The sequence below is a fragment of the Typopeltis vanoorti genome, chromosome 3 (genome assembly GCF_054136105.1).
Source record: "Typopeltis vanoorti isolate ZY-2024b chromosome 3, IOZ_Tvanoo_1.0, whole genome shotgun sequence".
Lineage (NCBI taxonomy): Eukaryota > Metazoa > Arthropoda > Arachnida > Uropygi > Thelyphonidae > Typopeltis > Typopeltis vanoorti.
The window spans coordinates 65775669-65788535 of NC_143551.1; the positions used below are offsets into that span (position 1 = coordinate 65775669).

At 32.9% G+C, this 12867-nt stretch overlaps 1 protein-coding gene across 4 annotated transcripts in view; it reads left to right on the forward strand.

Annotated features, from left to right (window-relative positions):
* BBS9 (Bardet-Biedl syndrome 9) overlaps positions 1 to 12867 on the forward strand; it is a 347462-nt gene that overhangs the window by 128383 nt on the left and 206212 nt on the right. For all 4 annotated transcript variants that reach the window (XM_090415673.1, XM_090415671.1, XM_090415675.1 and 1 more), the window contains one exon: positions 137 to 311. In XM_090415673.1, the coding sequence (XP_090271799.1) occupies positions 137 to 311 (175 nt within the window). The remainder of the gene's footprint in view (positions 1 to 136; positions 312 to 12867) is intronic.

Here is a 12867-nt window from a genome sequence, read left to right on the forward strand (position 1 = left end):
TTGATCAACTTGTAAATTGAATTCAGCATGAAACACACATACAACATAAATTTAATTTTTGGAATGTCAATACTGAAAGTATTTCCTTTATAATAGTGATTTACAAATTAATTTCATTTACCCTTTCTTCTTATAGGTAGAGATTTTATGTGTGTTCAGTCATTAGATGGAACTTTAACGTTTTTTGAACAAGAAAGTTTTGCCTTCAGTCGTTTCATCCCAGGTTTCCTAATACCTGGGTCAATAGGATATGTGTCTAAAACTGATTCATTTGTAATGACTTCTTCTTCATGGTGCTTAGATAGTTACAGGTGAGAAAATTAAAATATTTATTACTACAGTAACCTCTATAGGATCAATAGACTCATCATGGAAGGCTCAAATCATAATGAACTTTGAAGTTATTTATACTCCCTGCATTCATAATGCATTATGCCAGTGCATTCCACTCACCAACAACTCTCCATATAAGAAATCTACTCCTCACACCCTTCTTCACCACATCTTTATACAACTTCCAGGGATAGCTTTTCGTTCTTCCCATCTTAACATCCTTCACTCAATTTTCCTCTTATCCACCAAACTGTAATTCACATTCCCTCAATTCTGCATAGTCTGAGTCTGAATATTACTTTGGTCATTTGTCTTTAAACCTTTTCTAGTGTTTTTATATCACAATGAAAATTAGGGAACCAAATTTGAACACTGTTGTGCCCACGTGTGGTCAGACCAATACCTTATATAGAGTCACCACCACCTCCTTATTCCTTCATGTCAGTGTATTTTTATCATAGCAATATGATGTGCAATCTATGCAACACTTGCAATGTCCATCAGATCTTTAATCTGCTGTCTACCATCACTTTAAGATCCCGAATCTCATCCATCCACTTCCTGAAGTATAGCTCCGCCAATACATTATATAGGCCCTATATCTTTGCACCCCAAAGTGTTAATGCCTTACATTTGTTAATATTAAAACTCCACTCATCTGTCCTCTTGTAGAGAATTAATATTATCAGTACTCCTGATAATTCTACTTAATTTTGTACCAGCAAATATTTGAAGATCCCCAGTCAATCCTCATAAAATATCATTAACAAATAAGTTAAACAGTAGGGACCCATGAACAGAACTCTGAGGCACACCATTAGTACCTTCCTTTTCTGAGCCACTGCTCCATCATGCACAACTTGCTGGCTTTCTGAAAAGATATCCAATCTATCTAATCAATCTCTTATCCAATCCTATTTTCTGTAGCTTATGTAATTTTTTATTATATTGATTATTATGATTTCACATAATTGTCTTCTATTATTCTATTAGAAAAAAATAATTTTAGACCAAAATTTAAATATCGAGGAATGAAATAATTGGCACTTGTAACTCTGCATATAGAGAAGTATACTTTGTTGAATTTTGCATCATAATCATATAATGTTGGCATATTATGTAAACACCAATTTATATGTGCTTTAAGATATATTTGGAATTTTAACAGGACATGCAGATTAGACATATTTTGTAGTTTTAAAAAATTGTTAACACTTGTCAGGTAGTAAAAAAAAAGACTATTTATTAATGCCTGTGATATTTCATTACCTGTTACAGTGCAGATGTAGCTATGACTAAAACCTGTACCATCAACAGTTTCTGATTTGAATATAGTTATGCCATTCTTTTCGAACTCTATGAAGATGTCTTTGTAACTAGGTGGAGAAACATTAAATAAAATATTAGCAATGTTAAATAGTCCCCCCCCCCAAATATTTAACTATTCTTTACAACTTAGAAATATTATTTAACATCACTTTTTAAAAATTTCAAAATATCACATCAGTAATAATCAATATTTAATGAGTCTTGACAAATCCAACAGTTGTTATGTGAACACAAATGTGTTTTCTTAGGAAGTAGCTTGGAGTTTTTTATATTGTGTTCAATATAACAACAGCAAAGAAATAAAAAGATTATTATTACATGGGAAAGTGGAAACTGGCTTCAAGACTTTTTAAGAGGCCAACATTAACTGTCATTCATGCAATGCCTGTCATACTTCTTTTTTAACTCAGGAGTGCTTCTTGCACCACTATTCTCTCCCCACTCCCCAGCAAAAAATCTTGTCTCCACACACTTGCTTTTACACAACTTTCAGCATTGACTACTTGTGTTCTCTTTGCTTGTCCCACCACACTCTTTTTTTCCCCTTTAGCAACCAAACTTTATAACCCACAAACCATTCACCATTTTGGTCTTGCTTCTAGATCCTCTTCACCAGTTCCACATTCCCATGAAATCCATGTGACTGACAAAACTGCACAGTAATCCAGTTGATGCTATATTAAAGCTTTATAAATAGGAATAATAACTCCCTTATCCTTAGTGTGCTTTTAACAACTAAGTGATCATCCTTTGATTTGCTTTTCTCAATTTCACATTGTATCCTTATCCTCTGTACTTCAACCCTCTATCCACCATCATCCCCAAATCTCTAGTCTCATCAATTTCTTGCAGTTAGTTCCATCTCTGTAATAAACAACTTGTAATATTTTCGTTCTAAAGTGCATAATTACACCTTGCCACATTCAGCTGTTAATGTTATCCTTTGCCCATATTTTCATTCAATTTAAATCCTTCTGCAGAATCTCTGTATAATTAGCCATTGTCTTCTAGAGATGATAATGTTAAAGTATCAACATCAAGAAACAACTGGATTCCCACCCCATCCAAATTCCTTCTTCTTCCTCCTCTTTATGTATTAGGCCTAGTAGCCTGTTACAGAGCTGTCCTTAGCTCTTCCAAACCATACCTGTCCCAAGGATAAGATGGTTAGCCCTATGCCTCCTGGTGTGTCCTATGTCTTTAGATGTGTTCATGGGGCCAGTTTGCCTATTCTGGGTGGCAAAAAACCTGAGTTTCTGGATGAAAAAACCCCCCTACCTCTGTATGAGACCAGCTAACTCACCTTTTGTCAAAAGAGATCAGATAAAGGTTCTCATGTCACTGATGGGAATCGAACCCAGGTCTTTCTGACCAAAGGGCTTCGTCTATACCGAACCGACTGAGCTATGGACTCTCCTCCAAATTCCTGATATCATTAATGTAAAATTAAATAACAGCATTCAGCAGAGAACAGAGACCTATAATACACTGCTGATTGCCTACTTCTTGATTCATCTTTACCTACTAATTACTCTATGATTTGTCCATCAACCACCATCTTATTAATGTCATCAGCATCATAGCCATCTCTGTTTTCTTTGCTCTGCAATCTCTGCTCTATAAAAGGTTTCCATCCTTTCAAATGCTTTGGTAAAGCCTATTTATTGTAGAAAGTGAGTAATTTACTAAGGCAAGATTTTCATTCATAAACTGATCTTTTGACAGAATATCATATTCCTATTGTCCATTTATGGACCTCCTTAAAGACTCTATACTTTCCCATATAACAATGCTAGAAAAATTAGGTTTTGAAACTGTTCACATTTTTTATCAATTTAAGCTACCACTTCCTAATTGTCTCCATCACAAATTAGATTTAAAACACCTCTCTTAAAAGGAACAAGAACTTAATAATAGTCTATCCAGATAAAGAGCAGGTGTTGTACAAGATAAAAGAAAATATTCTAGGAAACTTTTCCTAGAATATTTTCTAGGAAATAGAAAATGTAGAAATCATTCCCTTACCAGTGTATCTTAAGTGAACCAACATAGTTTACAATTCAAAAATTAAATAAACTCTTAGATGAATTCTTGAGACAAGAAAACAATAGATAATATTAAGATCTATTTTCTAAAATTCTTTAAAATACACCAAAATGCATGAAATTGATATTCCACTGAGACTAATAATGAATTATGTAGTGTCTTACTTATAAGCTAGAGAAGCACCACCTATTAGTACATTTCAGATCTATAGGCAGTTTATCTTCACACATAAAAAATGCCAAAAGATGTGAACAACAGATTAAAGATACCAAGAAATTATATACAAAAGGGAAATTATATAAAAAGGGAAATAAAACTGAATGTGAGAATTACAGAGATATATCCATACTGAGTGTTCCTGGTAAGATATATGCAAGTATACTTGAGAAACGGTTGAGAAGAATTGTGGAAGAACAAGCTGGATTCAGGTCAAATAGAGGCTGTCAGGATCAGATCTTCACTTTACAACAAATAGTTGAGAAATCATGGGAATATAACAAAGATCTGTATTTAAGTTTTGTCGATTTGGAAAAGGCATATGACAAGGTGCCAAGAGAGAAGCTATTCAATACGCTACAGTTATATGGTGTCAATGGGGCATTATATCAAGCAATACTTAGTCTTTATTTGAGTTGTAAGTCAGCAGTTAGAAATGAAGGAAGTACAGGAAGATGGTTTAATGTTTAATCTGGTGTGAGACAAGGATGTACATTATCCCCTCTGTTATTCATTATCTATATGGATCACATTATGAAGGAAAGTGGTATTAAACATGATATCAAAATTGGAGATGTTAATGTCAGCTCTTTGCTTTATGCGAATGATGTTATACTTCTAAATAAATCCGCTACAAGTCTGCAAGATTCTCTGACTAAATTGAATAACTGTTGTAATAGGTATGGTATGAAGGTCAGCAATAGAAAGACAAAGACAATGAAAATAGGCAGAATCATTGAAAATGTCAACTCTGTTTTGAATGGAGAACCTGTGGACAAGTAAAACATTTCAGCTACTTAGGCATGATTTTTAGTGAAGATGGTAAATTAAATATGGAAATAGACAACAGAATCAACAAAGCTGGTATAGTAGGAAGTCAATTGAATAAATTCATATGGAATAAGAGAGAAATTAGTCGGAACACTAAATTAGCTGTATACAAGACAGTGTTCAAACCAGTTTTAACTTATGGATCTGAGAGCTGGGTCAGAAGTAAAACACTTGACCAAAGACTAGAGACCGCAGATATGAGAGTCCTGAGAAAGTTTATAGGCGTGAACAGATGGCATCAATGGCAATATCATATTAAAAACGAGGATATTAGGAAAGAACTTGACATTGTCACCATCCAAGAATGCATTAGCATGGCTAATCTCAGGTGGTATAGTCACTTAAACAGAATGGGCGAAGAAAGATTAGCAAAAAACAAGTGTTCTCTGCCAAGTTGGTGGGAAAACGACCCAGAGGAAGACCAAGATATAGGTGGATTGATACGGTACAAAGTACCTTAGACGATAGAAATATAAGATCTGGTAATGTTGGAGTCTTGACAAGTAACAGGTTGATTTGGAGGAAAATTGTAGATAGGAAGTTAGTAATGATGTAAATTTTTCATGTAGTACTATCATATCCTCTACACCCCTTGAGGGTACATGGCAGGAATTTCATGATGATGATGAGAAATTATATACAGGTAACCCTCGTATAACGCGGATGTTAGGTTCCATAGAAATGCCGCGTTATATAAATCGTGTTATACAAGACTTAGATGACATAGAAAAAGTAGGGTTAGGTTCCGAAATCGTTTTTTTTTTTAAATTATATAAACAACAATGACATATCCAACAAAAACAATATTTTTATTTAATTCAGGTAATTCGTTTAAGTTAAGAAAACATAAACTATAAGACAAATACGTAGTATAAAATAAAAAAATTACACATAAATTTCATTGCACATAATGCATAAATGTTTTAGACACAATAAAATAAAGCGCACATTTTAATCGTCATCACCGTCTTCAGAAATAACATTTCATAGATGTTCTTTAAGTAGCTGAAGGTTGTCACCACTTGAAATCTCTTGGTCATCATCATCATAATGCATATCAAGGATTTAGGCCTAGCATGGCCTGTTCCGGCCTTAGAAGTCATTGTTGAATCGTTTAAGAGGACATCCTGGTTTTCTTTTTTCCTAATGGCTTGTATTTTAAGGTTTGCTTTGGTATTCTTTCTGTTTTCATTCTTTGAACGTGTTCCATCCATTTACGTTTATATTTTTTAATTTTTTCTATTACTGGTTCTTGGTTTAATTCTTTCATAATTTCTTCATTTCTTTTGTGATCAAATAGGGTATACTTTGCAGTTTTTCTCATAAAATTCATTTCTGCTGTTGTTAATCTTTGTTTGTCTTTTTGTTTTATTGTCCGGATTTCGCTTCCACACATTAAGACTGGTAGGGCTAATGTATTGTATACTTTTAGTCTGGTTTGTTTTTGAGCTAGGTTTGGTTTAAATATAGAGTTAATTACACCTGTTATTTTTAAATATTTTGCAATTTTTACGTTTATAACTTTTTCATTTTCATATATAATCATACATCCTAGATAGTTAAATGAATTCACCTGTTCTAAGATCTCATTATCTATTACTATTTTAGTTCTTGCTGGATCTTGTCCTTTAAAGGCCATAATTTTTTATTTTTATTTTGATATTATTATACCATAATCTTTGGCTATCACATTTAGATCTAAAATAACTTTCTGTAAGTTATCTTCAGAATTTGTAATTATTATTTGGTCGTCGGCAAAGAGGAGAGTGTTTAAGTTTACTGTAGGAGAAAGTTTAATTCCCTGATGTAAATTTTTATTCCATTTTATTATTATTTCATTTAAGTAGATATTAAAAAGAGTTGCTGAGAGAGTGACATCCCTGTCGGACCCCTTGGTTTATCTCTCTCGTATATGATAGCTCGTGATTTAATCTTATTTGTATTTGATTATTTTCATATATACTTGTGATAGCTTTTAGGATATTATTTGGTATTTGTCTTTCTTTTAATATGTTAAATAATATGTTTCTTTTAACTTTATCAAATGCTTTTTCAAAGTCAATAAATGCAATATGTGTTTCTAAATTGTATTATCTTCTTTTCTCTATTATTAATTTTAGGTAAAAGGCCAGGTCTATACATGATCGTCCTTTTCTAAATCCATTCTGTACTTCTAAAATAAAGTTTTCGGAATATTTCGTTAGTTTGCTGTTTAAGATTCTGCTATATATTTTGTAACAGGAATTTAGTATACTGATACCTCTATAGTTTTTAGGGTCATCTCTATTACCTTTTTTAAAGATAGGAATCACAATTGCTTTTTTTCCATTCTACTGGGGAGTTACCAGTTGTATAAATTTTATTTTAAAATAATAGGGGTCTTTCTCTGAATCTTGTTCCTGCATATTTATGTAGTTCTGAACCTAGCTTATCTTCTCCAGGTGATTTTCCGTTTCTTGTTTCTTTCAGGCTGATTTCTAATTCTTTAGTTATTTCCTTTTTATTTTCATTAAATGTTTGCCAACTGTCTTTTTTAAAACATTTATCTGTCCACAATTCTGTGTAGAAATTTAGAAATTCTTCTCATTTCAATTTGGTGTTTAATTTTATGTTTTCTTTAGTATCTGCATGTAGGTGTTTCAAAATCTTATATACATTGGGTCTTATTTTATATAAATCATGTTCTAAATTAGAAACAAATTTGTTCCATGCTTCTCTATGTCTTTTTCTGACTTCTCTTTTAGTTATGGCTCTTATTCTGTTATATTCTATTTCATCTTCTAATCTTTTACTGCTTAACCATTTATGATAGGCTTCTTTTTTTCATTTTGATTATTTCTTTGGTTGAATCATTGCATATCTTCTGTTTTTTTCCTTTTATTAAATTTTTTGGTCTTTCCTAAGCTTTCATTTGCTGCTACATTTAGTATCGTCTTTATATTAAGAAATTCTATTTCTATTTCTTCATTTTGTTTTATTTCATCTAGATATTAGTTAATTCTTTGTTCATATAGCCATTATATATTTGTGTCATTTAATAGTCTAGTTTTATAAATAAACATTTTAAATTTTCTTTCTGTTCTTGTTACTTGTGGCCATTTAGGTGGTAATCTTAATTTTATTTTAATGAGGAAGTGGTCACTACTTATTTCATATCATCTGTGAACTCTAACATCTAACGAAAACTTTGATGTCTTTTCATTTAAGATAAAATAATCTAATATTGATTTTCATCCTCTTGCTGCCCAAGTATATTTATGTGTCTTTATGTTTATAGAAAGAATTCATTATTTTTAGGTTATTATAAACTACAAAGTCAATTAGTTTTTTACCATTCTTGTTTGGAGTATGTTCTCTGTGTATTCCTATATTATTATTAATTTTTGTGTTTCCAATTCTTGCATTTAAGTCTCCTGGTAAAATTACATAATCATTTTTATTTATTTTATTATATATGTTTTGTAGCTGATTATAAAAATCAATATTATCTTGTTCTCTTCCCTATTCTGGGGCATATAAACCAATTATTATTAAATAGCCTCTATCTATTTTTATTCTAGCTTCTATTATTCTTTCATTCTATAATTTATAATGTTTTAACTGTTTTGAAAGGGAGTTATGAATCCAAATCATGACTCCTGCTTGTGCTCTTTGGTCTCTGTCAACTCCACTGTATATCACATTAAAATTTTCAGTTCGCATGGTTTCTTTTAATTTCTTTTTAGTTTCAGTGATTACTGCTATTTTAAAATTTCTTACATTTAATAATTGGTCTAATTCTATTTCTTTATATGCTATTCCTCTTACATTCCAGTTTGCTATGTGTATTATATTTTGTCGTTTCCATTTTTATTTTACCTTTTCCATTCCAGGGTCATTTCCTATAGATTCAATCCGATTATCTTTTTCTGTCAGCTTACTAGTAGAATTATGTTCTCCATGTCAGGGGCTAGCCTGATTATGGAATAGTTCAGTGGTAGGGCTGCTACCTTAAGGCTTCTGAACTAGCCTTCTTCCGAATTTAAACCCGTAGGAGGAATAGGGTATATTGAAGGGGAAAAGAGTAGATTATAGAAGAATTACAGTAAGGTTTATAGAGAGGGCATAGTTGTAAGGCCAGAAATGAAAAGACCCCATGGCCCTCGAGTACTCTAATAGCATAGGAGTCATAAAATAAGAAGAGTTGGCTAATATGGCCTTATAGGAAAGATTAAAGTAAGTGGATCTTCCTCAAAGTAGTAGAAGGAAAGGAGATAGATCCAGCTGGGGGTCCATGGGAGTGCCGCTTCCCTTACAATCAAGATTATTGCCCCATATGGCTTGATATCTCTTGATATCCAAATGATATCTCTTGGATATCATTTGTATAATTCTCATATTCTCATATGTATGTAACTCACCAGAAAAAAACTGCTTAGCTTGAGATTAACATACTTATGATTTTAAATGCGCTTTCCTGGCAGAAACAAAGACAATTTTCAACAATAAACACTTTATATAGTAAACCCTAGGTGGCGAACCTATGGCACCCGTGCCAGAGGTGGAATGTCTGAAAATTTTGCTGCCATGTCAACGATTTACAGGTGATATCCTTTTATACGCTTATAAGTTATTCAAGTTTTTTTTTAATTGTTGCAATACGTACAAGCTGAATTTTGTTTTACACAAGACAACAGCTATAAAGACATACATATGATTGGTGCGGTATTAACAAAAGATCGCGTGACCCCAAGACAAATGCAATCGACAAGTGTTGAGTTGAAATGCTAATTCTCTTCAATTGAATTCCATAACATCTGAAACTGTCATAACAACATTCACTGTTAGTTTTAACACATTCACAGCAGGGTGTCATTTATCATTCTGATGGAACTTCTCATTACTGACTGACTCAACTCACACAAACGTTTCAACATTTGGTTGAATTTTATGGCTTCTTGTTTGCGTTTGAGGTCTCAGGCGAACTCACACATTCATTATATGGCATGTTTCAATTCTTGGTAGTCTTTTATTAGTTAGCCTTTGTGATTTGCCATAATGATATCGAGAATTTCAAATGCAATAAAACAAACACTTATTTCATAATTAAAAAATTGGACAATAGTTTTTAGATAGATACTGTGTTTCAGTGCAACATATGGTTTTGCTTAAGTCTATACAGCATAGTTTCTGTGAGAGGGGACATGTGATTCATTACTTAGCGCCGTTTTTATTCTATCTGTCTCTAATTGCACTATTTGTTGAGAATGACACAGACTGCAAAAGCCTCGGTACAGTACCTTATTCAGTGATGCAATAAAACTAAATTCGATACTTATAACTACTTGCGCGATAAGGGCAGACACAAATTTAACGAAGATAAAATTTGATTTTTAAGTCCTGCGGTGAAAAATATGAAAAAATAAATAAAGGGTTACTAAAAATTGTAGACCGTGTTATATCGAAACCGCATTGAACAAGGGATGCTACAATTTGTAGACCGCGTTATATCAAAACCACATTGTATAAGTACCGTGTTATACGAAGGTTACCTGTACTTGATTTAATCCTTTATCCAAGTGCAAGCAAACAAAGTTTGCACCTGAAGTATTTTCAGGACTCGGGCAACTCACGGTAAAGGTGGTATGACTTCATATCACTTGCCTTAGTATCCCATAATGCAAAACACATCTCCTTGCAGACATGTATAATGGTATGCATTATGGGAAGGGTCACTACCCAGACTGGTTTCGACCTTTATTGAGGTCTCTTCAGTGGAAGCCAGACCCACAGGTGATACTAAGGTTGAAGTAATGCAGAAGTCAGCAAGGCAATCTTCACTTGTCTTCTTTTGATATCCTTATCAGTTTTTAAATTGCTTCTCTTTACAAGTATTGGTTCCTCATTAGCTGATACTGTAGTTATTAAAAAAAAAAAAGATTTTCTTTTAGACAATTTAAAAATTTTTGAATTTGTTGTCTTGCTGAATTTATGTTCAGGACAGGAACTTGTTATTAATAAGAGTATGTTCCAACATAATGATCTGCATAAATTCATGTGGAGAGAACACACAAGAAATAAGAAAAGTCTTACTGACTATGTTTTATTGATAGTGATATCCTCACACTGGTTCTGGATAGATATGAGTATACAGGTGATTTGAAAAAATAGGGTGTGATCACCATTTAGGTTTGAGCAGGATAATAATGAACATCATACTGAAAAAATATTGTATTCCATCTGCTTGAATAATCCACAAAAGTTTTCAAAAAGAGTAAAAGTTGAGCAGTTTTTAGAGGTGAATTGTAGATTCAAGTATATAAATATTAAAGAAAAAAAATCAAAGAGTTTAAAAGAAAAAAAAGGACAGAATCTTGGAGATCTAATGACAAAATGTGGAGAAAACATTGATGACCCAGAGAGGCTAGTGAATTTGTTTACAAAAATGGACTCATATCTTCATGGTGAAGTTAAAGGTAGTCCTAGAAAGGAAGAAATCATATCGAAAGTTGATGAGAAGTAAGTCAGTAAGTGCTCTGAAAGAATGCAGAGAAAAATGTATGATGCTGAAGTAGTTAAGCAAAAGTCAAAAGATTTTGGTAAGAATATAGAATATCAGAAATGTGGCAAAATGTTCTGGAGGCTCTTCAATAGCCTCCATAACATTTTGCCATTCTACAATACTCTTCTTCCATTAGGAATGAAGGAAGAGTGCTGTACAAAGAAGCAGATGTGGGGAGTAATTATTTTGAAAGATTGTTAAATGAAATAGACATGAGTAAATATCAATACTTAAGGTAGAAAAAGCAATTGGAAACCTGAAATGGAAATTTAACTGGAATAGATTATATTTGAAATGCTCAAATATGGAGGTATAAAAGTTTTACAATGGATATCTTGCATAATAAATAAATTTAGATAATTACAATTTCATGAAACATTTTTATAATAATTATTGTCTTCATCCTAATCCTCCTTGAGAAGAAGTTATAGAATTTCAATTCCATATGTTGATGGAACTGTACTTTGGGAAATTATTATTATTATTATTTGTTACCTCCAGGGAGTCCAAAGACTCATCGAGAGAGGGCATCCACTCTACAACTCTGCTTCCACCACTCACAATCCACCAACTGACTGCAACTACAGCAATGCCATCTACCGCCGACCACTGCCACTGGTATTTCCACAGACAATCAGAAATAGATGAAGCTAGAGATTTAGGAGATTGTGGTAGACAGAGAGATAAAGTTTAGAGGACATATTGTTAAGGTTGCTAAAGTAGCTCATAAGATTGCTTTGCTATTCAGGAACACACACTAACCAGTAGACGTAGAGAAATTATTCCACTTTATAAGACCTTGATATGTCCACATCTGGATTACTGTGCTCAGATAGTTTCCTGGGTTTCTTGGAGATTAGGAAGCATTGAAAAAGATTCAGAGATTGAGTGACCGAGATGGTGAGTGGTCTGTGAAATGTTCCCTATGAGGATAGATTGAGGGATGTTTAGATTGCAGAAGTTGATTGATAGGAGAAAAAGATGGGATATGATAGATACATTTAAGTTTGCTTAAAAGGTTTTATAGGATTGATGCAGGGGAAATATTTCAGCACTTGTCTAGAGGGGCCAAAACAAGAAGTCATCCCTGGAAGTTGAATAAAGGTGTGGAGAACAGATTTTTTGCTTGGAGAGTTGTGAATGAGTGGAGTGGGTTGACAGAGTCAATTGTGAGTGGTTTGTCTGTTAATGGGTTCAAGGAGGAGATGTGATAGATTGAGTGGATAGTTTGGATCTCCCATGATGAGTCTTTGGACTCCCTGGAAATGCCCATATAACAATAATAATAATTCAAAAGGTCTGGTCAGAAAGTCGAATTCCAGACATTTTGGAGTACAGCTGTCATACATCAAATCTATAAAAAGAAAAATAAATAGACTATGGAAATTATAGAGAGGAATTTCCATGCTGTGTGTTCTAGAGAGGTTAAGAAAAATTGTGAAAGAGAAATTGAACAAAGTACAAGTTGGGTTCAGGAACTCTCAGGATTAAATTATTACTTTTTTTGTTAAAATGTCATGTGATAAGGTTCCAGGAGAAAAGCTATTTGAAACACTACAGTTATATGGTAT